The sequence below is a fragment of the Dromaius novaehollandiae genome, chromosome 10, assembly GCF_036370855.1.
Source record: "Dromaius novaehollandiae isolate bDroNov1 chromosome 10, bDroNov1.hap1, whole genome shotgun sequence".
Lineage (NCBI taxonomy): Eukaryota > Metazoa > Chordata > Aves > Casuariiformes > Dromaiidae > Dromaius > Dromaius novaehollandiae.
The window spans coordinates 3,728,126-3,756,046 of record NC_088107.1 but is presented as its reverse complement, the minus strand read 5'-3'; the positions used below and the strand labels follow the sequence as shown (position 1 = coordinate 3,756,046).

The 27,921-nt window shown below is 47.3% G+C and overlaps 1 protein-coding gene across 2 annotated transcripts in view; it reads left to right on the top strand.

Moving 5' to 3' along the window:
- Positions 1 to 25,662, top strand: part of PLEKHO2 (pleckstrin homology domain containing O2) — a 31,171-nt gene extending 5,509 nt beyond the window's left edge. For both annotated transcript variants that reach the window (XM_064517886.1, XM_064517885.1), the window contains exons 2-6: positions 78 to 230; positions 6,971 to 7,087; positions 14,767 to 14,871; positions 17,533 to 17,631; positions 20,877 to 25,662. In XM_064517886.1, coding sequence (XP_064373956.1) covers positions 78 to 230; positions 6,971 to 7,087; positions 14,767 to 14,871; positions 17,533 to 17,631; positions 20,877 to 22,115 — 1,713 coding nt within the window. In that variant the 3' untranslated portion in view covers positions 22,116 to 25,662. The remainder of the gene's footprint in view (positions 1 to 77; positions 231 to 6,970; positions 7,088 to 14,766; positions 14,872 to 17,532; positions 17,632 to 20,876) is intronic.
- The last annotated feature ends 2,259 nt before the right edge of the window (positions 25,663 to 27,921 follow it).

Sequence of the window (27,921 nt, the reverse complement as noted above, 5' to 3'; positions counted from 1 at the left end):
AAGACCTTCACCAACTGGATGGAAAGTGCTTTTAACATAATTCCTTCTCCCTTCTGCTTTTCCTGGTCTCCTTGCAGGATACAAAGGAGGACGTCGCAGAGAAACCAAAATCTGCTCCAACCGCAGAGAAATTTGGCTGGATTAAGAAAAGCAGTGGGGGACTTTTGGGATTATGGAAGGATCGTTACATCCAGCTACGCAAAACACAGCTAGTGGTCTACGAAGATGAGGTATGGTCACAGCTATCATGTCATTGAAAAAGAAGCAGGATCAGGCCTTGGCAACACACATTCCTGGGTTTTTCACTCTTCCCTCCAGCCCATTCCTTTCAAATGGGCTTCTCCAGATATCTCCAGGGAAGTTAAATGCTATGAAGAGGAGATAGCTGCTGCCTTTTAGAGTATATTATATATTATAAATATATTAGCCAGTAAATATTTTGATAGTGCCATTGCCAAAAAAAAATGGGGGCAGGACGTCCTGTGAGAAAGCAACAGAGTAAAACTTTGGGAGGAAGCAGGATATGTGCTATTAGTTTTTGGCGTTTAAAGGATAAAACTGCATTGTAGGAGACTGACTGCCCACCTGCTGCTGGAGTGTACGACAGACGACCTTGCAGCTGTTTGGCACCCCTCAAGTAGCTCGAACTGCTGCTAGCCAGTCTTTCCAGGGCTTCGTTTACCCATCGATGGGCGTAGGGTGGGGTTGCGAGTGCTTGAAACGGGGACAGAGTTTGGATTTGGCTTGTCTCTTCCCCTCGCTTGAGCAAGCCAGTACTGAGCAAAGGACCCCTGGGAGTCTTGTCCTTGACTTCCCTGGATAAATTGCATGCCTTAAGTTCACGGCCTCATTTAGAGCTGTTTTCAATCAAATGAGAAATAGAGCCAAACCAAATCTGTCTTGCGTCTTCATGTAAGAAGAATGAAAAGCACAGGGCTAGTCCTGCATGGCTGCAGCGAGACTGTTTGCAATGGTGAGTACTTCTTGAGGCCGCCTCTCAGTCCCAGGGTTAAATGCGGCTTCTGCATTTAAGAGCAGAGTCAGTCCCAGAGGCCCCCGAAGGAAGCAATTACGGTGCAAACCACATAGGCTGCAACCAAGAGGGATCTGAGACAGGGACAGGCATGCCTAAGCCCTGCTGGTACCTGGTGGCTAGAGGGAACCTCTGGGCTGAAGGACTTGCGTGTGTTAGGAGAAGCGTCAGGACAAGGCAGCGCTTCTCACTGTACGTCTGCACAGGGCCGGTGTGGTGTCTAATGCAAGGGTATCTGGGTCATTCGTGGGTATCAGGATGATACGAAAACAAAATCATGTAAAGTTTCTATGTTATGTGTCAAGGGAACAAGAATGGGGAAATATTTCAGCAGTTGCATTGCTACAGTGGTTTCAGGAACAACAGGACTAACAAATGAGTTTGGTTCTCTTTTTCTAAAAAACATTGCATTGCCTAATATAGAAGATTTGTTATAAACAATGTAGGTTAAACAGTATTTCCTCCTCCCATGCACTGAGTCCTCCCACTCTCTCCACATCCCAAACCTTTCCGGAGGAGTTAGTTCTTGGTTTTGAAATGTCATGCAGAGTGCAAGAATAATGAAATGACAGGCCAGAGTCAGGTGGTGATGGTCACTTGGAAGACAGGCAAAGTGGTAGAGGGTTTCCAGAGCAGAGAGATAGCCTGCTCTCGCAAACTGTTGACTCTCTGCAGATTGCTTTCAAGTGCCCTGGACACCTGTTGACCACCTGAAGCTCCACAAGCTCACAGATTCAAATCTATAAACAGGACATACGATTTTTTAAGGGCATGCCTTTAAAAACAAGATATATGGAGGTTCTCATTACCACAAGGGGAAAGGCAGCTTTTAAAGTAAGATTAATCTTCACAGACATTCAGAAGAAGGCAAAATCCCAATCACTTAAAGGGTTATTTTATTATCTCAGCAAGGAAAATGGCATTTGTAACAACCAGGCATAATGTTGTCTCGTAGCCTGCGGATTGTGGTAACATCCTGTAATAAATTGCATCTGTAAGCTAGCATAGCTGCAAGGTCCCATTATTGTAAATAAGGGATCATGTTAATATCTATAGGCTATTAAACTGGCTTACAGTGAAGTCAAATATCTTAGGAAAGGAAATTGCTACAAAATTATCTGGTAGCACAATAGGATAGCATGTGATCGTGTAGACTTACAGCAGGAAAACTGCAGAAATGGCAATTTTCTGTACTCAGGAGGGGTCCCGTTACCACAGAAGTGAAGCAGTTCATGTTTATTACTGTATTTATCTTCGAGTAACATGTGTGTTTAGGCAGCGTTGCTGTCTATTTTACAACTGGGAAACAAAGTCTTTGAGAGAAGTGCCTTGCCCAATGTCAAAGGACAGTCTGTGGTGCTGTCTGCCACATTGGCTCTACCTGTGGATGTCAGACTGCCATTTTTGTCACTGGACCTTCTTCTTCACTTACCTCTGTTGCTCTTTGTGACCATGGAGACAGGTGCAGCTCCCCGGACTGTCATCAGGCTGAAACATTTTTAAATGGCATTGTTCAGTGCTTGCTGAACTGGAGGTTAACAGCCCTAGAAAAAGAAAGGAAAGAAAGCACTCAGCAACAGAAACACACGTGTCCTTCTGCATATACCCTAAGCCAGACCTAACGGGGTTAAACAGGTGGTCAGCCTCCATGTGCGAGGGCAGGTTTACAGGCTGAGTATCACAACTGGGCTGAGCCCATCAGATTTCCAGGAACCGAGCTAGTGGCTTGGACACGTTGTCCTTTTATCAGTTCCTCATGTAGTTGAGCCCTTCATGAAGAGGTGTTAATATTGCCTTTAGAGATGTTTCATATGCAGGCATGCTTGTCATGCTTGTTTATGCAATTGCACAAGGCTGGCTTGTTATCTGAAGTCTGTAGTGTAAAATAAGAGGTGAGGAGGCCAATGAAAGATGGAGGCGATAATGTTTGACTGTGTCACTGCAAAGTTGTGCTTGAGCATAGCACAAATGCTGTATTTTAGCATCATCAGTAGTAATCTCCTGGAATGTGCTGCTGCCCTGCTTAGACGCAGGTTCCCCATATTGTATCTGGTAGTCAGGCTTTTGGTCTGTTTTAAAGTGTAGCTACCTCCTGAAGGCAAATTGCAAGTGGCTAGTGTATCACTTGGAACAGATGGTGGGTGAAAGTCCACATACCTTGCTGTGCTTCAGGTTTCATTCAGCGGATGTGCTATGAAGCTAAGTGTATTCCTTGATATTGGCTGTGGCCCCTTGAGAACACCCTACGCCTGTACTGTCATGTGAATAAACTCAGACTCGGTTAGGCAAGATGTCTGTGTGATGTAGATGTTACATACCCCAATGTCAGGAAAAGACGTACCTGCGCAGATACGTACAGCTCTGTGGTGTTCAGATACTGGGGAAGCGATTCAGAAATCTGAGACAGGCCTGTTGTGTGCAGACCTGCACAGAACCAAAGGGGCAGGTTATTTCATAATGGTCTTATAGTGGAACGTGCATATTCTCACCAGAGTAAAAATTAAGCTGCAGAACTACAGAGGACATCTGAAAAACAGGCAGTCCTACGCAGAGAGGCTAAACAGATCAATATCCTCACTCCATGGACTAGAGAGCATCAGTCTTTTTGAGTTGTGTGGTGGTGGTGGTGTTCCTAAACAGTGCAGCTAGTGGTTAGGCATTTTTTAAATGTGTATCATCTGACAGGGAAAAAAAATCTGCTAGCAAAGAGTCTGCTAGAGACCAGGGGACCCACTCAGTATTTGGCTTCCTCAGTCGTGTAGGTCATATCTGCATTTCTCTGTTGGTAAAGTGATAGCAATTTATACCCAACTGTAATTTATTAAAACGCTTTGAGATCCTCAGATGAAGAAGGAAAGTATTATTTCAGGCAGTCTAGACATTTCGCAGTGAATGGAGGGTCAAAGTCATTAATGTGTATCAGTGAAGAGGTCTTTTCTTATTGGAAATTTTATTTTCAGCTAAGAAAGAACTTCTGTGGGGCGTGTTTCTCTTTTTATCAGCTCTTCATCCAAGAAGCTGTAGGTTTGCCAAAGAGCCCTTGAAAAGCTGAAGTCTTGCTGTTGCTGTTTTCAACAAACAATGACAATTTCTTGTGGAAAAACTCATTTTTCCCAACCTAATTGTTTTTATGATTCTTTGGTTAAGCACATGCACTAATATATAAAGGTATTCAGTAATTTTCTTCAGAATGGCCAAACAAGTGAGACGCTTAAAGACACATACTTGTTTAAGTGTCTGCCCCATGAATAGCTAATGAAATTGTTTTTCTGAATTAAATTGTGAGTGGAGGTTTCTCCATACCAGGATTTTAAGTGTCTTATTGATTGTCCCTTATGGCAAGTAGAAAAGCAATTTAGAAAACAAGCCCTCAAATCTGTAGAAGAATAGAGAAAGCAGGCCTGAAGGGAACTCCCCATTCCCTGGTCCCGTCTCCGTAGGGTGACCGCAGGGCGCAGGACGGCGAGCCGCACTCCGGCGGGAGGCGAGCCTGCTGAGCTGGACTCAACCTTTGTGTCTTAGTGCAATGTAAAACGATTTGCTTTAGCTTCCTTGGGATACCAGAGAGCAAACTGAGCAGGAGCTCGTCCAGAACACGTGCCCGAGCCCTGCTCGTAGGGGCCAGGCTCTGGAAGCGACCTGGACGCTGGCTAATGCTGAGCCTCCTCCGGTCCCAGGAGGTCGGAGGGACCTGCAGGGCTGCGGCAGGGTCAGCCCCTCCGGTATCTCAGTTGTGCAGGACGGATATAAAGGATCTCTTTGTGACCCAGCCGGGCACGCAGAGAGGGGCTGGCCACTCGCCAAGGGTGAACCACAGACAGAAGCCCCATGCTGGCACTCCCTGAACTCTGAAGCTTTTACTTTGCCTCAGACATAGGTTTTTTTCTTCTTTGGCTGCTCTCTCCCTGCCTTCCCCACAGAGGGTAACTTGAGAAGTTTCCGTCTCTGAGATGAAGGAGCCATTGCTTGTGAAGACAGTCAGTGCCCCTGGGCGGCAGGGTCCTGCTTGTCCCCCTCCGTGCTGCCTTCAGTCCCTGGGCAGGCCGTAGTCCCCAAAGCCTCCCCCGGGAGGAGAGGGATCGCTGAAAGCGGAGACGATGTCGTGGCACAGCCCCAGCTGTCTAACCTGCCACGTCCTCCTTGTCCCCCAGCTCCGTCACAGCCCCTGGCTGCTCTTAGGAAGTGGAGGGCGGTTTATGTGGGATCAGAGGAAAGTTCCCCATCCAAGAGGCAGGAGGATGGTGTGGACAAGGAGGGTGACACAGAGCCACTAGCTCTGCTGGGCGCAGAGCCACGCTCCAAGCACGGGGAGTGTTGCAGGAGCCTTGTGCTGGTCTCCCGTCAGAGCGCTGCCGAGCCACCTACATCCTGACCCCAGCAAACTTTCATGTCGGAGCCAGTAACCGCACCGGCCCTGTGGCAACCTGGGGCCTTCAAAGGGCTCGGTAATGTCAGCAGGATTTTTTCTGCTAGGTTTTACCCTCCTACTAATATACATTTTTCCCATTTCTCTGGTCACGTTCACCTACTCAGTGTTAAATGAAATAAGCAGTAATGTCATTAAAATAATAAACCTAAATTAGATCCAGACATCCCTGAGTGGCTCAGAACTCACTCTGCATCCCGGCATCAGTTCGGCTGGGCCCCCGTCTCCAGACAGGAGGGTTAAAAACACTGAACGCAGCCCGAGCTCTGCACAGTGACTTAAATGTCAAGTGGTAAACGGAGGAAATTCCCCGCAGCCCACTTCCCTCCGAACTCTCCATTCCCTGCCTCCAGCCACGCAGCGACTTCCTGGCTACGACACATTTCCTCATCCTACACCCCTCCTCTGCTACAGCGATTGCTAAATACAGATACATGCAGGTACGAGGCGCTGGCTTCAGAGCAGAGTCTGAGCTGGGGACAGAGGTTTTAATTTAGGATGGCAATAGGTTCATGAGATGTGCTGACTATAGCGCTTTACTGGCAAGAGCTGCCCTGCAATCCTCACTGCGTATTTGTGTAAAACCTAGCAAAAAGGAGCTTTGGTTTCTTCTGGGCTACTGTGACACGAAGAATATTATCTGCTCAGTGTTACACTGCAATTCCTATTAAAGGAACTAGAGGGACGGCGCTCTGCAGCTGAGCCGAGCCACGCGCCGTGTGTGGAATTTTAGTTATGTTATTAGGAGGAATGAGCCAAGTTTGTGGCATTCAGTCATCAGGGGAGATACACCAGAGAGACATATTCCCCAGTGAGACACTGGCCCTGACAGTTTTGCTGGCTTTGTGGGACCATATTTCCAATCCTAAGCGTTTTGACAGCTCAGAGCACAGCTACAAGAGAAGTGTGTTCCAGCAGCACACGGCTCCCGCTGCCCTTGCTCACACAAGGGCCGGCGGCCTCAGCTCAGCATGTCAGCAGGGCTCAGCTCTTATCTCTGCTCTGCCACAGGCTTGGGCCGTCATTTTGCTTGTCCCATCTTCCCTACAAAAAGGAAGAATAACATCTGCTTTGTGCATTGTGGGGAGAGGCTAGTGTGGTCAAGCTAAGTGAAAGCTTGGGGAGCGATTTGAGATCCTGCCAGGAAGCTTTGTGAGAGTGCAGTGTGTTAGGGCAGGAGGATGGGCAAAGATCTCCCTCACCTTGTTCCCAGCTGCAGATCCCTTGATGAGGCCAACAGAGCAGACAGAGGCTGGTGTAATTGTCCACAGCATGTTATTTGCTCAGCTATTACAGACCACGAGCCACAAAACGGCCTGTAGCCTAGAAACTAGCGTGTTTTCTTAGTGAGATACCAGCCTGATTGAGGCGGGCTTGCTGTCTGCATGCAGATTGTTTTTAAGGCAAAAGAGCTTTCAGACAGATGCCATAGGACGACATGCAGTGTTTGATGGTATGTAATTGATTTCAGTGCCTCCTGTTCATAATAATGTTTCCTTCTCTCTCTGCAGGATGAACAGAAATGCATAGAAACAGTGGAACTGGAGAGTTATGACAAATGCCAGGAGCTGCGTGCGCTACTAAAAAAGAAAAACCGTTTCATTTTAATCCGCTCCCCGGGTAAGAAGGTAGGATTGCCTTTCTCTTCACCCTAAATCCTGCCAGCTCCAAAATGTGCCCCCGGGCAGCTCTGCCCAGAGCAGGTGCTTTGGGAGTGAAAGGCTCTGAGATTTAGTCGTATGGCAGCTGGGAAGAAATGCTCTATAGCTGTGAGTGGTCTGTGATGTGTGAGGAAGACGCTACTGTCTTTCTTCTTGTGGCAGGGAAAGGGTCTTCCTGTTACTAAGCTTCTAAGCGGAAGTTTTTCGTCTTGATATTTTTCCTGCCTTGTCATCCTCTTTCTTCCAGTATTCTCTCAGCAGTGGAGAAAGACCATACCCTGTTGTTCCCCTGAGGGCCGGGGGCAGAGAAGTGTCCCTGTCCCAGCCAGCATGCATGCAGCAGCTCTGCCCAAGTTCCAGTGAAATCAATGATCCTAATCCGCATACTAAGACATTTCCTGGAGTCGGAAGCATTGATCTGAGAAACTCCAGTGCTAAGTTGCTTGCACCCAAACAGTTTGTAGAAGAAAAGATATATTTTGCAGAGTTCACCAAACTACAGCCTTAGGTTCCTGGGCAGTAGCTAGTCATATGCAATACCTAATTACTATGCTGATGCTGCAAAAAAAGTTAACATCTACCTGAGCACTGACTCTGTATGCAAGGAAACATTCGCCTTACTTCCCATGTAAGCTCTTCATCACCACACACAGTTTGGAAGGTCCCCTTGATTCCTACTTGCAGGTTATTCTTTTCAGCATCTTTATGGGCTAGGATGTTTCTGTTGTTGTTCTGAGGCATCTCACATTTGATTTACATTCTAATTTCCATGTGATTTTATTGGCCTAAGAGATCTTATTCCATCTCCCTGTGCAGAACTAATAGGTTGTGAAGGACAAAATGTATTAATTTCCATAAGATTATGAACAGCCAAAAATGTCAACTTGCATGCATTCCCTTAGCTCCATTTTGTTTAAATAAATGGAGATTGTTTAGTCATTGTTGTCATTGTTGCTTATTCTTTCATTCCAGTCACTTAGTGTTTATTCACGTAATAGTGCATCAAGACCCCAGCTGAGTTCAGAGCATCATGTGCCAAACTTCACTCAAAACAAAACAAGGACTGTCCTGCCCCAAAACACACACGTGGACTCGGGTGGGGGGGTGGAGAGAGAAGGTAAATGATGTTTGTTTTGCAAGTGGATCCAGTCTGTATCAGGGAAAGAAGTGAAATTAGGCACCACAGACGTAGGCTGTGGTAGACTGGAGATTTCAGCCCTGTGCTAGTGAGCTCCTGCCTAGCCCTGGGACACAAGAACAGTACGTAAGTCTCTCCAGTTCAGTGAAGGTTTAGCATTTGTTTCACAATTTGGTTAATCGCAGCTTTGTCAATCCTAGATCAAAAGTGCCTAACTGTTGGGCTTGGTGGGCTTCCTAGCAGGTCACTGAACCACTACAGTTGTCTCTGCTGAAGCCTTCTGCTGCTTTGTGCCATCTGTGTTCACACCTTTTCCCAGGGAGGCCAGTAGAAGCCTGTGTGCTCAAGGATGGGTGACTTAGCATGAATTATTATTATTTGCAAATAGGGGCAAAGTGTAATAGCTGCATATGTTTCTGCACTGATGCAGGAATCAATAAAGGGTGTGAGACCTGTTCCTAAACCTTTCTTATCTTGCTAGGAGAAAGATATGCCTAAAATCTGCACCAGAAGGTTAACTTCATGCTTGTGGCATGCTGGCATGTTTACAGCTCCCCTGTTTGTCATGCCACTATTTAAATGGAAACCTAGATAGAGGCCACTTTTTATAAGGCATTTTTGGTGAAAGCAAGGACTTTTATAAATGAAAAGTTCCCTGTTTGTAGCTCCCCTCCCACCCTGTTTTTGGCTGGGAATCTGGTAAGGGTGTTGACACACAACATACTTTTGCAGATGTTATAACAGGCTTCAATTGGGAGGCCAATGTACACAACTGTCCTTCTTCTGTTTTGAAATTGCAGCTGTGGCGATATGTATCAGCTAAACATTTTCCATTTGGGAGACTTGCTGCCATCCACAGTGTGTGCTGCAGCTTAAAATCACCCTGAGAACTGGCTTGCCAGGGTCTTCCAGGTCTTGCTGAGTTTTCTTTGCCTCCTCTCCTTCTAGTGAATGAAGAAAGTGAAAGAGCCCGTGGGACTTAGAAGCGAGCTAGGAAAGGCCATTTCTATTTCAGTGTACAAATGGGAGTTTCCCTGTTGAAAACAAGGACCCAGGTTTGGCTCTGGGGGAAACCAAGTTTTGAAACCTTTGATGGGATGTTTTCAAAGAGCAGAGGACATTTGCAAAGAGCAAGTAGTAAAACAGAAACTATTCAGACCACCCCCAGTGTCTGAAGGATCTGTGAGCTCTGCATAACTCTGCTTTCGACGTAGCAGACAGTTAAAACCCCTCTGCAGTTAGAGTTGCACCTGAATAAATAAGTTGCCTTGCTAAAAATGACCGTTGATGGAAATACCCTAGGTTCTGCTTGCCATAGTCACAGCAGTGAAATTTTCATTAAGCCATGACAGTGGGAGCATGTCGCATGCTTGCACTGCTTAGTTTCCCTGTGTGCAGCTGAAACAAAGCGCCGTCCCCCGAGCTTCAAGTCTCCAGCAAAGGAAGCTGGAAGTGTGCGAAAGACCCATTCTCTTCAGAAATTTCAAATGCTTCGTTCCACCCGCAGCAATTAAATGAAATCTGTTGGATACAGAGAGCTGAGCGGAGAACTTGTAAGAGAGGGCAGCAACCTTGGCTTGGAGACTTTCAAATGTGCTCACGATGCAGGGAGCAGTGTAAACGATGCCTGGTGTAAATTGCTTAGAGACTACGGAGATTGGCACAAGTTTGGTATTCGGCAGGTCTGAAAGCCTTCAGCTAAAGGGAAGAAGAATGGGAAGAAAGAGGGCAGTAGTAAGGAAAAGAGTCTATGAGGGAGTACTCCAGCTTCCCACAACCCCATTGCTAGCGCTTCCAGGCACAATCTCGGCACCCATGTTTAGGGGGGAAACTTCCACTGCACACTTCTGCCTCGGTGGACTTTGATGGTACATGGGCTTCCTTTGCTGAGGGCCCAATCTGGAACCTACAGTAGGCTGTAGTGAAGCACATGTGCCCTGAATCTGCTCCCAGGGGGTGCCCAGGCTGAGTTTGGCTGAGATGCTTCATTATTTCCAGTGATGAGGTAGCTCTTGGTTCAGCTGCAGAAAAAATGCAAAAATCCCCTAATTGGCAATCCTGTTGCCTCTACTTCTCCATCCATGATCCAACCTGACTAGAACCCAAATTCATGCAGAAGAAGGCAGGAGATGACCTCATGCCTGGCAGACAGACTTCGATGCAGCTTGTCTGGGAGGTTTGAGATGCTACTGACCCTGCTGTGCTCTGCTGGAAGTGACTACCCAGTATCAAAAGTCAGAGGAGGGGAACACGTTCCCACACCTAAGCCAGCAGTTCACAAGCAGTTCACACTCCAATTTAGCCCAATTCCAGTGGCAACTGAAGCCAGTATCAGGCTTTGCACTGAAACAGCTGAAGACCAGGCACAGGTTTCTGTCATCCACCTCTGCTACAGATCAGCAACATCTAGCAGAAAAGCTCAGAGCAGAGCTAGTGTTGGTAAATGTCTTAAACTGCACCTATACAATCCTCCAGAGCTTGTCCATTAAATCACTTAGTGCAGGTAGACAGACTGGCCCTGGGAACACATCTGTCTCCTGGAAAGCAGGGGCAGCATAGCCAGGAGGTCTTTCATTGCTTAAAGAAAGACCAATGTCACTGAGAAGACAGGGAGTGAGCAGGGAGCCTCTGCTTGTCCCCGTGGCGGATGGCGACCTGTGTGTGAGCCTCTTTTGTTCCACGACATCTCGCCAGTGATTCAGCAGGAACTGACTGGGCTGTGCTCTAACTTCCAGTAAACTGCGTACACCGTATTCATGGCTTTGAGTGGTCACTATCGCATCAGATTTCACCATGACAACTTTTACTGGCACACCAGGCTGCTGTTTATGTCATGACTCAGTCTCAGCTGGTGTAGCAAAGAGGAGAGAGCAAATGTGTTATCCTGCCTGCTGCCCTCTGGCTTTGGATTAGGTGTCACTGACTTTCTGCCTAAAATTGCCCCTGGAGAAAAGACCCTGCCTAAAGTTGTGTGTGGTGCATCCATCTTCAGGTGCATCCTCTGATATCTGTGAATACTGAGATGAGTAAAAATACAGACAAGAGAAATCCTTTTGTTCCTTGTCTGTAGAAGAGCTGGAGGTCGCACACCAGCACACAGAGCCCCAGTGGCAGGCACAATGGAGACCAACTCCTCCAGCTCGCTGCTGCGACTTCTCCGCAGACGCCTGCTTTATAGAGAGCTTCCACTCCACTCGCTGTCAGCCGCCTCTCCCCGCTGCCCGGGGTCAAGGACACGAGGCGCAGATGGATGCAGACAGACACGGGACTGCAAGGAAACAATGAGACAGTGTCTGGCAGCATCCCGGGTGCCAGCCTCAGAGCACCGGCAGCCTGACGTTCGCTCAGTACGTGCGGACGGCCTTCTACAGAGGAAAAAAGTTTTCAAAGAAAGAGAACTGGGTATACTGGGAGGAACCTGCTGCAGCCTTCAAGGCTGCCCCTTCTGCATCACAGGCGCGGGGACTTCTCTGGCTGTTTCAGTGGCAAAGCGAGGGAGAGGGCTGCAGCAGCATGAATCTGGCATTGTCCGCACCGCCCCACTCCACAAAGCAAGCGGGGGGAGCGGGGTCCCGGACAGAGTGCTGTTTGTCCTCCTTCGCAGAACAAGTCCGAACAGCCAGGAAGGGGCTTAGGGCTCCTTCCGCTGAGTCCTGTGCTGTTGCCTCGGGAGCATCTTTCCGCAACCGCCCCCTTCCCCCACTGTCTGCTGGGTCTCTGTTAGGCGGCCACAGCGGTAGGTCAGCGTTAAATCGTGTGGCGCACAGTTGCATGCCGGAGGGACACCTCAGCTTCTCATTAATGATGAACAGTCCCCCAGAGCCTTCACTGTGCCCTGCCGCACAGTTGCTGACACCAGCGCTTAGTCACAGGCTCTGCTTTGGGAGGCCAGAGCCCTTTGTCAGGGACCAAGAATGAGGCACAGAAAGTGGCATTAGAAGAGGAAGCTTGAAGTGAAGCAGGAATCCTTCTCTTGAACAACATGTACGAAGATTTCTAAACTGTGGTGCAGGCTGCCAGGTCTTTGCCAGGCAGCGCGACGGCTCAGCTGCTCACAAGTAGAGCTTTCTCATAAGCTTTTATAATCACAAAGCTTAGGGGCAAAACCATTTCCAAACAAAAAAGTTTTTAAGCACACACAAAAACAGGCCTGCTTGGGCTAAAACAAAATCTGGCTGTCACTATGTTTTGGAGCCTTGCCTTCCCTTGGGTTCCCTGGTTAGCATGATCCTTCTGTGTCCCAGACAAAGAGCTCTTTTTCCAGAGTGCTATGGTTCATGCCCTAACCTCTCCTCTGGGCTATTAGGAAGACATGTGGCCTCATCACCTTACGTGCAAACTAATCGAATAAATAATCTTTCCCAAAATTGCTTCTTAACTCCCTGCTTGCCGTGCCGGTTGGGAGGGTCTTGCACTTTGTGACTGTGATGTGCAAATGTAACACCATGGCTATTCGCTGCACTGAAGTGAGGAATGAATGCAGAAAGGAAGGGCAGTAGATTTCTGGCTAAACAGCAGGATTGGGTGTAAAGAGATGAGGTTTTAGGTCTGCAAAATTTCTGATGGTACTGTGTTCATGACACATCTGTGGTCATGACAGCATCCCAGTGGAGGGATGAGCTAGGGTACCTACAGCATAGGTACCAGTCTAAGCTTTCAGAAGTTGCTGAGACCTGCAGGTCCAGGTACCATCAACAAAACAGGGGGCTGCCAAGAGGACTGGACTATCAGTCACTGTTCATTTTGTCACCCTCATTTCATACAGTCTGGAGGTTCCAACACTGCTGTGATCCTCCTGGACACCACATCATGGAATCTCAGTATTTCCTGTTTCTTTTTTTTAAGTAGCCTCAGGACATTATACACAAAAAGGTCCTCTGCTATCCTGGGCAAGCTACTTTCACCACACTTTTTAGAGGTGCTCATCACTTGTGTTGTCATTTTCTGCATGTCTGATTTCAGAACATTCTGAGTTTTATAAAAAGACTGAGACTACAACTGCTCATGAAGGCAACGGGAAGGTGCAGATTACCTATAGGATGTTAAATGCCCTGAAAAAAATGGTCCAAAGACTATTACATGTTTTGGATGAGCCTCTCCATAGCTCTTCTCCACATCTGTGAGAGAGAGATAATTTCAGATGCTCTGAAAAGTAATTTGTGAAGCCCCCAGGTATTGTAGTGATGAGCAGCAAGGAAAAGGTCATCAGGGGAATCAGTAATTCTGTCTTCAGGGCAGGGTTGAGCAGAAGCACAATCAATAAGACATACTGACCCATTGACCCATGAGGATAACACACGCTATGGGATAACTCCGGAATAAGCACCACCCATGTCATTAGGGATGGTGATAAGATGAATATGCACAGCAGGCTGAGCTAAGGCCACCCAGGCAAGTTTGGGATTCTCTAATTTTTCAGTGCTCAATTTTGCAACTTTAATCATGTTCTTTAGTGTAAGAATATTTTTGTGTGAGTGCGTGGTATGGATTAAGGCACCATAGAGAGCTGTTTGGATCCAAGCCAGTCTACCATAAAGTCACCTGTAATGTGGAGATGATACTTCTCCTGAAGTGTACTTTGGGTCAAAGCTGCATAATACTGGTGAAGCACCCAGATAATACAGCAGTGAAATACATAACACTCTATCTGTTTTTCCTGCTGTGGTCGATAAGAGATTCAAAACATTGAGCATGGCCATGGGACTCCCCTAGAGGAAGGGGAAAGCTGGCTGGCTGGAGGACAGGACATACAATCTCCCATTGCTCCAATCCTTATTTGTGTCCCATGCCTTTTGCCAGTTCCCTCGTCTGGCCTCCTTTTTCCTTACTCTTAGAACAGCTGTTCCAAATCTGGAAAATGCATGTCTGTAGTGTTTGCTGCTTTGTTTTTTCAGTCACAAGCAGAAGGTGCAGTTAATTTTTTTCACTTACACTGCCCTTACGCCTCGTCATGTCCGTGCTCAGCAGAGTCAGGGTTAGCGCAGCCCAGGTCAGAGCCCCAGATTCCCCTCTCAGTTCCCTTCTGCAGAGCTGCAGGAACAGGGAAGCAGGTAGCGCCCACTGCACGCAGGCTTCCTAGTGCTCTCTGCTTGCTGCCTGTGGGGAAGTGGGAGAGAAAAGTATCTTACTGCACCTGAAAACAACAAAATGACTTAGACATTCAGTCTAATTCTCTATACAGTCTGACCGTTCACTGCATAAACAACTCACTGCTGCTGCAAGAGCTTTTTCATGCATTTTGCAGAAGGAAGAAACTCTTACTTTCTTATTACTTTAATTACCAGTTGCAAAAATAAAGCTACAGCAACAAACTGTTCAGCATAACAAAATTCTGTTCATGAGAGCTATGAAGTGAAGTATTTGCCAAAGCGCAAAGGAATCTGTAGTTTAAACACGGGCTGGAACTGCATGTTATATAAGAAACTGAAGTGATATACAGAGAGCAGAGAGCTACCTCTCTGTTCTTGACAAGTAATGCTTAGGCAAAATTGTCTCTCTGTTCTTGCAGGTTCATGATATCAAATTTCAAGCTTCAACTTTGGAAGAAAAGGAATCATGGATAAAAGCTCTTAATGAAGGGATCAATAGAGGCAAAAACAAAATATTTGATGAGGTAAGACGAACAGTTTTCAAACTTATGTTTTTCTGTGTCAGTTCACGTTCACTGCTTTTTTAGCTAAAAGCAGATCTTGCCTGAGACCCCAGGCTGAATGCCTGGCACAGGCAAAGCAAAGAGAGAGCCCATTCAGAGCTGGTATGCAAGGCAGACTAAGGTGCATCCCCGAGGGCTGAGGGCTTTTAGTCATTTCAGCTCCTACCCTGAGAAGCTGGAACATCCTCCCTTCTACACCATGCTACATTTCCTTCTCTTCTGGCCATGGTTACCTCCTCTAGATGCAGGGAGGAAGGGGTGGCAGGATGAGTACCTGGTGTGCCAGAGGCACGGTCTGTGCTCCGTGAGAGGGCCACGGGACACCGGAGCCTGCTGAAGTCAGTGTGAGGTGGTCTGAGATGGTCTGGTGGCTTTAGTGGGTTTTGGATCTGGCCCTCAGTGAATCCAGGGGTGTTCTCCTCTCCCTGTGGACGTGACTGGTGCACGGCAGCAGCTGCAGCTCTGAATTGTGCTAGTGCCCGAGCTGCAGCCTGGAAAGACTTGTCCTCCCCATGCTGTCAGGATTCTCAGCACCAAACAGCCTGGAAACTGAGGTATTTGGTTAAGATTTAGCCCAGTCTTCAAGGCTGGAAAGAATCTGAAGCAACCCAGTCTGCCAGCTCTTCTGCCTGCAGTTTGGAGAGAAGTCTAGCGGAAAGTTATGGCTTCTCAGACCATCTACGCTCTGGGGCCTTGGCCAAACCTGCCTGGCTCCCAGCACACCTGCACTCCCAAACTCTTCTCTCATCCTGATGTGCAGAAGGAGGATGAAAACTGCACATCTTGGAGCCTGACGTAATCTTGCTTTGCTCCCCATTAGCTTGTCACCAGCCCTGAACTAAACCAGAGGAGCAGTATCTACTCTTCCGTTGTTTCAGTAACAGACAGGAAGTGCACAAAACCACCACTATGGGAATGACACGAGAAGAAATGGGCAGGGTGACTAGGGGACGAAGAAATCAGCAAGATCTCTTCAGCAAAGGAAACCAAAGCAACGAGTAAAAGTTTTGAGAGAAGGGCGCATTACTGCAGATGTGGTGCTAGAGAAGGCAAACTCCGAAAGCTTGGGCTGGAGGCTGTTACTCAGAGATGCTCACAAGAAACTGGAGTGAGCGGAGGCTCCAGCTATATCATGGCAACTAAAGCTCCCATTTAGGCAATCCAGGTTTTGCTTTTATTCCGCACAGGACAGAAGCTGGGTGAGAGGCTGCAACGTGCTCCTCCTTTGCGTAGGCAGATCACATTCAGTGTCAGGTTTTTGCTGGTGGCGTGGCGTGGCTGTTCCTTGGGCCCTTGGACCCAGTGGGAAGCAGCACGTGTAATTAAAGGGACCAGCTGGGAGCAGCAGGCAGCCGGGGAAGACATTACAAATCGGAGCAGCAGAGCGCTCAGCAGCCGGGTCTGCTCTCACGTTACCGCGGGTGGGAGATGCGGGGTCCTGCAATGCGGTGCTGTAGCAAGCCGGTGCCGGCGCAGTGCTGCCCGGCGGGCGCTCAGCTCCGTGCCTTCCGCGGGCACATTGCAGCGCACGCTGCACGCCCCTTCCCCAGCGCGGCGAGGGGGGACCTCAGGTTACCTCCCTTCCCTGTGGCCCTGGGGGTTATACTTCTTACGTGGACCCAAATTCTCAGAGAGAGCAGCCTCTAATTCCAGTTCATTCCAGTAAGGATCAGACCTTAGATTTAAGTTTTCTGCACAGACTGGGCACAAGCTAAAGGGTCAAGCCCTGAGCTGGCTTGGATTAGCTGTTCTCTGCTGAAAGATCTGCCCTGCCACATCAGCTAGGGATTGGGACCCATTTTTCCTCTTGAATCCTTATTTGACCCTTGCCCGCGTTCCTGTCCTACAGACTTGTGGTGCAAAGACAAGCGAAACAAAGACAAAGACAAGCCCCCAGCATCTCCCCAGCCCCAGGCAGTGCAGGAGGGTGGCCGGAGCGGTCGCAGAGCCAGCGCAGCGAGATACCTGTGCAGGGGCTGAGCCCTCCCTCCCCATGGCCCACGTGTGGAGGCAGTGCACTTCTCATCTGATTCCAGGAAATAAATTTGTTAATTCAGCCACAGTTGCAATTAATCCAGGTCACTGCTCACACCTTCTATGCAGCTTCCTGCAGTCATTAGAGCTGTACAAGGGAAGGTCTATTACGAAGAACTGCTGATACAGTTCGCAGTCAGGTCACGGTTATTAATGGGCCTTCACCTCTAAGATGGCAACAGCAATTTCAGTCCTGTGCTCTGCCACACGCAGGAGTTGTTCCAAGCCCCAGCTGCGCTGAGGATGACAAAGCTCTCTTGTGTCCTCCCTCTCCTGCCCTGTAGGTAGAGGGAAAGTTAGTGATTACAGACCTCTGAAGGTTGGATGCTATGGTTTGGAGGGTCTTTTAGGTCAACAAAGCTCTCCACAGGATGGATACCCAAAACATTCATCTCACACACGCAGGGTGCTGCAAGCAAGACTGTGATAAAGGTCTGAGGTGAAGATTGTAGTGGTGAATATTCAAAAAACCTCACTAGATGCAAATGCTGCACCCCATCATATGTAACTGAGAACTTTATAGACATATCTTGAGAAATTAAGGGGCTTCTCCCCTTTTTCTTTCCCTCCTCTTCCCCCCTTCTAAAGGTGAAAGTAGACGAGAGCCTTTCCTTGGACCACGTGACTCGGGACAGAGTGAAAATGACCCAAGGACGCAGGCCACCCACGAGAAGCCACCTGAAGGAGGTAAGCACGCACCCGACGCGGGGGTTTGCAGCACCCCGAGGTCAGCCGCGGGGCTGAGCCATCTCCCCCGGGAGCAGCAGGAGCAGTACCTGAGCACGCTGTTCCTCCAGGTACATCCCGATCCCCAGGGAAACCTAGGTGCAGCCCCGGGAAAGCTCACACGGGAAACAGCCTCCTCTGGGTAAAACACCAACGGCAGCTCTAAGAAATCTCTGAGTTCCCATAGATCTGTAGCTGCTGCAACATGTTATGATATATTTAGCTTTCCGTAGCTCATGAGCTGCTTCACTGTCTGCTGAGAGCCATTACAGTTTCACTTTAATCAGAAGAGACCGAAGCTCCTACTACTTCTGTTTTCTAAGAAGCGATGATCTGGTAGCCACGATGCTCTGCAGGTACAAGAACTGCACAGTTTGTGGGAAGAAGCTATATTTTTTATTTAACTAACCAGAAAAAGCAGACAAACTTTCCGGCTTACAAGCCCTTCTTTAGGTCTGAAACCAAAGACACTGTTCTCCAAGGCAGTTTTATAGACTAGCCTGTCTATTCTTTGCTGCTTTTCTGGATCTGTCACTTAAAAAAAAAAAAAAAGGAAAACAAAACACCACAAAATAAACCTGTGGTTCATTTCTATGGGAGATTCTTATTAATACATGATCCTGTGATTTATGAAGCAGTTTGCACAGACCGTGTACTGATATTTTAGAAGAGGATTAAGCTAACCCAATCAAGGTCTTAACTCGAACCCTCTTTCTTCAAATATCCCAGACTCTGACTTATGTCTCTGTACAGCATTCAGATGACCCTAATACAGACAATGAGACATCCTAAAACTTTTTACTTTGCATAGAAATCGAGGTAGAGTGTCTTTTCTGGAGAAATGCATAGGAATAAATCACAAATTCCCATCCATCCCTCCAGAAAACAACAGGACAAAACATAACAAAAGTAGCAGAAGCAATAAGGCATGGATCCTCTGTCGTCTAATAGGAATCCGGTAAAGTAGGAAGCCGTTCCCTAGGCACTAATAAGATCTCGCTCCCCCATTCAGCTCACTATTTTCATGAGATACCTCGGACATTAATATCTGTAAGACCTCTCACCTTTAGCCAAATACAGGGGAAATTGTCCTACAAATTCAAAAGCAGGAAGCAGGAGAAAGGGAAGGGATGGGGCCTGCAGATAGATATGTCTCACAGTTGCTCTAGTCTCACGGCCTAACAGAGGTTTCGGCTGCACAGATGCACTTCCAGCATTTCTGCTGCAATATTACTGTTTGCCATGTTCCACGCCTCGCGTTTCAGCTCTTACCAATGACCTCACCCAGAGGGACTGAGTTTGCTATTTTTAAGTGTTAATATTTCGGATTGAAACAGGTCCCATGTGAGCACTAGGGACCGAGAACGTAACATGTGAGTTGGTGTCGAATCAGATGGAAACCCCTAGCTGCTGAGCTGCTATAAGAAATGGTATTGGGGATAATTTTACAGTCTCTGTGTGGAAGAGGAAATAAGATGAAGTATTAGGAACAGAACGTGAGGAAGAGTCTTGCCTACTTCATTCCCAAGTGGGAATCAAAGACCAGGCAAAGTCTGTATGCTCTGAGAAGCGATATCTGTCTGGGGTCCAAGCAGAAATACCTATAATCAGCCTGAATGAGGTGTGAAATGTCCCTGGGCTGAGGATAACACCAAACCTCTACAGCAATCAAGGCTGGATATGGAAACCTGCACACAGCACCTGTTGCCTTGTGACACTGGTGTGAGGATGCAGTAAAGATGCTGATGAGGCAGTTAATTTATTTTATACATAATTGGAAAAAAAGAATAATACATAAACAGAAGTATCTGCCTTTTCTTTAAGAAACAAAAATCTCAACCATCAGTAAACTGATAAATTTAGTTGTTGGCTATAGGATAGTGAAGGAAAGGGGATGAAAGATGCTTTCCAGTGTCAAAGCAGTGCAGGGTAAGGAGAGGTCGGGGCCAAGCAGCCAGGATGCAGCTTGCCTCTGGCTCTCTTGTGGGCTGCGAAGCCAAGGGAGACCTTAGCTAAACTCTGCACTGTGGGAGTCTGGCCCTAGCTGTAACGGTGCTTTTGTCTGGCTCAGGGTCCCTCACACAGGAACCGTCCCTGCATTTCTCCCTCTGCAGCACTGAGCTCAGACTGCAGTCTGCACTAACTCCATCTTTTGCAATATAACCACGCTACTGGAGTGATTTGCACACAGCCTGTGGTTTGAAGGAGGACTAACTGGCTGAGGTTTAGCCCCAGTAAGACAGCGATGACATGAGGTTGGAGGAAGCAACCAGAAGGCAATGGCGTTACATTAGTACCCCTGCCCAAGCAATCCCAACATCCTTTGACAGTCCAAAGATAACTTGTTTTATCTGTTCAAGTAAATAGAACAGTCTCACAAGCAGAAAGCAGTCGTGCTTTGGGCAGGCACGCTGCCCAAATGAGGGGGGTAGAAGGATCCAGCTACCACAGGACAAAGAATCCAAACATGGCAGAGCTGACTGCTTGTAACTGAGAGGAAAACAGAACGGGTTTCTAAATGCTGTTCTTAAAGGAAGTAGTAAAATAAATTCTGCAACGAGGTCCTAATTCTTGACCGCTTGTGGTCATTGGCTTTGCTATTCTTGTGCAAGTTGCTGCACTATCAGGCAGAAAAAACTCGGCGGCAAGAACGCTCAGACATTCACGTAACGTGGTGATCTGTGGAAGAAGTGGGGGTGTGCAGAAGGGTGGACGTGCCTCCTTCCATGCTTTCGAGATCTGCTGCAATGTAAATGCTTTGACCCTACTTTCTTCTCTGTTGGGTGGAATGTTTGGGACTCCTGATTATCATGGCTCATTACATGTTGGCATAGCAGATCTCACTGGGTTTCACTTAGTAGATTAATGCTGGTAGAGCTTGCTAGTGCTGTCAGAGGGTAGCACAGGGTGATACTTCATGGAAGAAGTGCAAACTCCAGAGATTGCTCTTGAGCTATAGGAAAAGCTGCTCTTTCAGGCGTCACGTTTGCTATTAGCCAGATGCTCCTATTTGCAGTTTGGATAGATGTAAGTATGAAAAGGAGATGGACATGTGAAACAGTAATCCTTCCCCTTCACCTCACAGCTTGAGTTTTATTCTGGAAGCATTTGTACCACTGCATCCATAGCAATTCCTTGAAGTTAAAGGATTGTGCATGGAACTGATGATGGAATAGAAACTGAATAAGCTCTCTCTTGTATTTCAGGCTGCCAAGTCTACATCAGATGGTATCCTGAGACTAGATCTGGATATAGTGGACAACGGACCACCAAACTTGGACTCCACTATCAGCGAAAGTGACAATCCCCCACCTCAGAAAGAAACTCCAAAGCCACCTATGCCACCTATAAAACCCACTGGCACAAAAGAAAAACAAGATGCGGAGAATACCGCTCCTGACCAGGAACACAAAAAACCTTTGTCCCCTCCATTGCCTCCAGATAAGAAGCTTAAGGAAAGTATAGCATCAAAGGACACTGTCAATGCCACGGAAGAGGACTCTGTAAGCAGAGAGGAGAATGTGGAAGAATCCAAAGCACCAAGTGAGGAGAACAGAGAGACCCTCACAGAGGTCAACAACAAGGGCATAGCAAAAGCTCCAATTCCTCTTCCTAAGAGCGTGCCAGACAAGCTAAAAGTAACTTGGGACCAACCGGTCCCTGAGCCTCAAAGCACAGAAGACTTGAAATCATCAGGAGATGGTAGCAAAGAGAATCTTGTGGAGATTGCCACAGCAGAGGTAACAAAGCCTCTTGTTCCTCCTAAGGTTCTGTCAGAAAAATTTCTAGCCGCTACAAACTCCAGCCAGGGTGACCTGGAAGGTGAGGGTTTGGAAGACCTGAAATCTCACAGTTCTAATCCCCCCGTGAATGGGATCGAAGACAGTGAAGTAGCAGAGTCCACATCCCTGAAAGCTGAAACTGAAGAAGGAAATGAGAGAACCTCTGAAGAGAAGGAACAGCAAACATTAGCAGAACAGAGAGAGACTTCCTTAGCTACAGAAACAGGCCATGAGAGTGTAAAAGCGACTATTGAGAAGAAGACATCTGGAGAAAGCACTTCAGCTCTCAAACTTCGCAGTTCTTCTCTGGGAGACTTGCTGTCTGATTCCAAAACTACACAGAGAGCACTTACAGGCCAAGATTTCCCCAAGGTTTCCCATCACTGTGTAGCTAAAATGGAGGAGAAGGTTGCTAATGAAAGAGAAAAGACAGAAAAACTTCTGCAGAAGGTTTTACGTGAAGGGTTGGAACAGGCCCAGGAGGGGAACGGACCCCCAGCGATGGCAGAGACATTACTCAATGAGGCAGTAGAACAACTTCGGCAAGCTACGCAAGTCTTACAAGAAATTAAAGATTTTGGAGAACTGAAAAAAGAATCAACAGAGAAACAGAAAGGAAAGCAAAAGGATCTAGTGACTCTTTATAGGAGAAGTGCTCCCTGACACATTCTTCAAAGAGACCTCTTTCTTAAAATGAGAGCTAAACATTTGCCATTTATGATTTGTACCATTGCTAGGCCAGTGTTTAAAAGGCGGTGTTTTGCTGTGCACACACCGTGTTTATGGGACAGAATTGAGCTTTCAGTTATAGCATCTTTCTCTCTTTCTTCATGCTGTACGTTGTAGCCCAGTTCTAATCCTCTTAGCACAGTGGAAGGTTACAGGACATTGAGCAGTTACGAAAATGTGAATGTTCTTTAAGGACTTGGTCCGCAGCCCTTTCGAGTCAATGGATCAGGCCTTAAAAATCACTGGTAATTAAAGCAAGTCAGATTTTTGAAAGGAGCAGAAAATGGCTATTCTAGCAAAAGCCCTTGTTTATCTGTATTTACAGACATGCCAATACCCAGATTGCACTGGCACCTGTCTGGTTTTGCCAGTTAAATCATTAAAGGAGAAACCTAGTCAGAGAAAATTTTACTAGTTTTTTCACTTGCTGGCAAGGTTTCCTGGACCACCTGGACCAGTGACATCTGGGAATGTAAAGATAAATGGTTTAATCTTCTCCAAAGCTACACAGAAAACCACATCCACAGTTAAAAAGTGACCTCACACAGAGGCAAACAACACTGGCCAGCTCCTGCCTGCAAGCAGTGTTCGCAGATCTAGAGCAGCTGTACAAAGACCCTCTTCTGATTCTGGCTGTGCAGAGCTTTAGGTGTTTGCTAAGCACTGCGTAAGTGAACGAAGGTCTCAATGCATCACTGCCAGGCAAGTATTAATTGTTTCCATCTCATTAACAGGGAAACAGAGGCAAAGATGCAGAGCAGGTTACATTTAGCCTCAGGAATACAACACATCTATTTTTAAGGAACATAACTATCTGATGAGTTCCCTCATGATAGTTGGAGCAATTAGCCAGATGTTTGGAGAGCTTGTGTCCAGGAGATCCCAGGGATCTTGCTAGGAGAGCCTGCCATTAAGAAGCTCATTCCTTAAGCTGTAGCTGTAGGCTCTCTCTCTGCGTTGCCTTGGGATGTTAACTGACAGCAGCATGCATATCAGGCGAGAGGTCTGGATGAAATCCCCCCTCCTATTATTTTAGCAGTTTCCTACCTGCTGTGTCCTGGCTAGCCTGAGAGCCTTGGTTTGGCACAGACATCTGTAATTTGAACAACTGTTTAAATGCTGACTACATGGAGGGAAAGGCATTTTGCACATGTAGTTTTGGGGCTGGGCCCAGTGGCTTAAGTGCATTGAAATAAAAAGGCATCACTATGCAAGGGTCTGAGGAAGGCGCTGCAGAAGGCTCTGGCATAATTCCCACAGCTTCTCCGCCCACCTGCTGAAAGCAGCCACAGTTCCCTTGGTATCTAGTGATTAAAGTGATGATAAAATCCTGTCTTTGCACCCCTGCTGTATAGCCTTGTGCCTGAGCTGGCTCCCCTGCCCCATTCCCAACGGTATTTGCTCTGAGGAGAATCCTATGACATCCTCAAGGCGACCTTGAGATTCAGGGAGCACAGAAGAGGGTGATCTTTCCAGCCTGGTTTTAAGGAGTGACACTTTATCGATGCTCTTTTCTCTCGTTTGCCAGCACTGCACTCTTAGCTGACCAGAGAGTTTTTCTTCTGTTCTTCCTTTCATGATTTCACAGGTTCCACGAGGCTGCTGTGGGCTGCAAACACCTCCCATAGCAGCAGCTCAGTAAAGCTTCATCTGAGCCTCTGCTGAGACTAGGCAGTGGGCAGATCAGTCCTGAGTACAGCAGCGTTGTCTTGGTGCTTGCAGACGTTCTTGGTTTGCACCACCCAGAGCCACCAAGACAAGTAGTTACTAGAATTGATGCTTGCACTTCTTTTGGTTAGAACAGCCTGGATTTCAGTGGTCTGTTCCCCCCTCAAGCCAGCCATAGACATTGCATGGAAAATCGCTTGTTATTCTCTCACATGGAAAGTTCTACGCAGTCAAACACTCGGGAGCTCAGGTGCCAAAAAGCTTTGCTTTGAGTCAAAAAGATTCCTAAGTCCCGAGCCCACTCCCAGGCATGTAGCCCAAGAGCAAACTCTGGATCTGTGTGATTTGCTGCTATAGATTCAATGTGAACCATGGGTCTTGTTCACCTTTCAGATATACTTTAGGACAAGGGCTAATTAAATAGAGACAACATTCAGTGCCTATCTACTATCGAAATATATTTTTCTGCATGTGCACTTTTGTTTACCGAACGCTGTGTAGTATGAACGTGAGCTGCCAGAACCTGGTGTGCACTGGAAGTCTAGGGACGTCGGCTTCGGAGAGTAGGCAAGCTTTTGCAAGACACAGTTATATAACAAGAGATAAACGAGATGGCGAAAAGCAGGTCATGCTAATAGGAAGACACACAAACCAGGGCGAACCCTGGGTACAGGTTCATATCCCAAAGTTGAAGCCAATCCTATACTTGAGGACGGTCAAATCAAAGCCTGGAACTGAAAATCCTTGAGAATGGAAATAGCTCATGGGATAACTTAGTCCCATAATATATACAGATGCCTTTGCTCTCACGGGTGTTTTCCTGTGGCAGTGTGTTCTGTGGATATTCATCTGGCAAATGAAAACACTGAGACATCCCTATCTGTTACAGCCAAACCTACAGGATGCACTTATATTTACTGTATATTTTTATATAATACTGAATATCCTAATGAAAAATGAAAGTGTCTGACATTTTACTGTATACCCCTCAGTAGGAATCTTAACAGAAAAAAACTTATACCTGTTAGGAAATGGGTAAGTTAAATCATTTGACAAGCTACAGCTAAATACTGTATTTGCTGTACTAACAGAACCTACTAGATTGTATTATGACTTGTAAATAAGTGTAAGTTAAGTGGAATCGCCATAGCACCCAGTAACTGAACTGCTGAAAACATTATGTTAGAGACTCTTTGTTTTCAATTATTTTTTTTCCTAATAGGGTTAGCAGTTTCATCCTAAAATGAGTAGCCCAGCTGTAAGCCTGATTCACCTGGACTTCACAGGAAACCATGCACTGTGTTCCTGCTGCAGTCTTCCCCCTTGGTTTTCTCATTCTGGTCATGAGCCAGGCTCTGCCGACGGCGGGAGGGGGGGTTATTCTGTAACTGCCTTCTAGAGTTTCTTACATGCTCTGCTGAGAACAGCAGTGCTGGCCGCAGTCGGAGACGGGATCCTGGTCTAGAAAGCCTCTGCTCTGACCTCATACAGCAACTCCATCTCCAGTGTACATCCTGCCACCATGCACTTTTTTTTTTTTCCTCCCTTTTGACTTATTCTTCTCATTCCTGGCTGCACTAAGGCTGCTTTCTTGTGCCTAAAATTCCTCTGGGCACAGAGAGCTGGCGTGTAATTCTGTGTTTCAGGCTATGCCACCGGGTTACACGTTTGCGACAGGAAGGAAGTGAGCTTGCAAGCAAGCAAACATGGCCAACGATCTGAAAAGCAGCTGCTGTGGCCAGTGGAAAGGCAGCACTTTGTCTCCTGCTTGTAAAGAGCTTTAAGATTTGGCAATAAACCCCCTTTTTAACTATCAGCTGTTTAAGAGCCATTTGTCCCAAAGGGGAGCAAAGAGGACCCATCGAGGCCCGCTGCGGCTTTGCTGCGCAGGAGGGTGTGCTGCGCAGGCTGTGGTCAGGCTGGGGTGAGCTCGACGCTGCGCTAACCACAAGCCCAGAGGAAGGAGAAGCGCTGGGGGCTGCGGCTGGCGCAGCGCTGGAGCTGCTGCTTACAGCGCGGTTCCCAAGCCGCCCTTCCCTGCCGGTCAGCAGCACTGGCCAGAAAGCACGGCTGAGGCCTGGACCGTCTCCTCCTGCAAAGCAGCAGGAAGTATGTGAGCAGAGCCAAGGGCCTGAGCTGGGAGGGAAAGCTGAGGAGTTGAACTGCTCTGCCCGTGACTGCCACGTTTGGGCGTCCCTGAGAAAGTCACCTCCCTGCCTCATTTGCTCCAGTCCTGCCAGCTGCCCTGGGAGCACCTGAGCTGAAACAGCCTCCTCGATCCCCGCAGGTGTGTGCCCCCTCCAGCCCAGCGCAGTCTCCAGTGCTGCTATCCGGGCTGTCCTTACTACCTTCACGTGCCTCCCTGATGCCTACAAAACGTTGAGCTCACGCTGCAGTCAGCCCCTTGGTGGTGAGCAACGCCAGAGGCTCCTTCCACTGCCCCGGTGCCAGTAAGTCACCGGAAGATAGGAAGTTGCTATCGTAGCAACTGCTTCTCCTCGGTCAAACTCAGTAGAAACTGGTCAGTGGGTTCAGAAGTTACGAGGAAGCAGGGAGAGCAGTGCATGTATATGTGCTATCCTATTGCACAAGCTTCGCTTTGGGTGAAAAAATGTGCTTAGTAAACCCTCTAACCCTTTGCTGGGAAGGGGACAGGAGCTAAGAGTGGGGGGCAGTTCCTCAAAGGAAATTCCAATACTCTGTTGATTTTTATAGATGAATTACAGAGAAAGGCAATCTCTTCCTCTTACCCGGAATAGGAGAACAGACAAAACATCACTTTTTGGCTTTAAATTGATGTTGGTAAGGAAGGGAAGTGTCTAGCACTAACTAAAACCCATGAAACATGATTAAAAACCCACACTAAGAACACACAAATCATTAGCATATGAAACGTTCCCTTGACTGTTGTTAATTCAATGGACAGTCATAGATTACCGGTTAGAAGAGACTGCGTTATCACGTAATCTGAAATGGAAAACACAAGTCCCTAGGTTTCATCTGGTGATTCCTGCAGAACTCAGTAATTTGCAGTTGCAAAAGAGCAGAGAGAGCTCTTCCAATTGCAGACTGACAGAGGGTTCACCACAGCATTGGCTAGTCTATTCTGATGATTAATTATTCTTGCTATTAAAAAATGTGTGTTTTATCTTAAAACATGAATCATCGACAGGGAAGCTCTCCAAGATTTCCCCTTCCAACTTAAGAGCTGGAAAACGAGCAGGCATTGAACCTATCCACAGTGTTTAGAGAATGAAGAGCCTTGTTTTATTATGCTCCGTAGGTTCACATGCTTAAAAAAAGACAGTGTTTAATTTGTTCCAGGAAACTTAGTCACAGCATTCCTCTAGTACCTTACCTCATGGCTATGCAACCCATAATATTCCTGTGACAACAGCCGAAGTGATGTTACAAGCCATTAACAATTTCATTCTCAGCAGTAATCCTGCTGTCTGAGGCGAACGAGAGGTATTTTAAGCAACGTATTGGTATTTTAAGCAATGTACTTCCATGCTCTCCTCCCCGTTTCTCAGGATTGGAGACTCGGTCCTACCAGCTTCACGTCCGAGAGCAGATGGAGGCTTGGCCCTCGCACCTCCTGCTCCTCAGCCTCGCAGGCCCCTCTCCCTGAGCAATCCTGCCTTGTCTGAAAGCCCAGAGTTCAGAAAGCAGAACGTACAAAGAAAGGGTGAAGGAATCCTACTTTTGTGCATCTTTACTACAGATCATATGGAAAGCACATACCCTCACACCTACAGAAAAACAAAAACTTCTGTGGAATATCACAAAATCCAGTCTGCAACAAGTTGTTACAAGAGGGATGGTTGTCAACAGCTTATGACATCCACTGGGTAGAGGAAAAGACAAAGTTGTCTAAATTTGCTGCAAAAAAGATGGAAGACATTAGAAAAGTCTTCCGGGCACAGGGTGGGGATCTTCTCGAACGGGCTCCACAGAGGGACCCCTTTCACTGGAGCATCCTAGGAGCCGATGTGCAGGGAAGGTAGGTATATCTGACCCTGCTCTGCACAGGGAGGGGGACAAAACTGCTGCCTGCGGTCTGCCCAGCTGT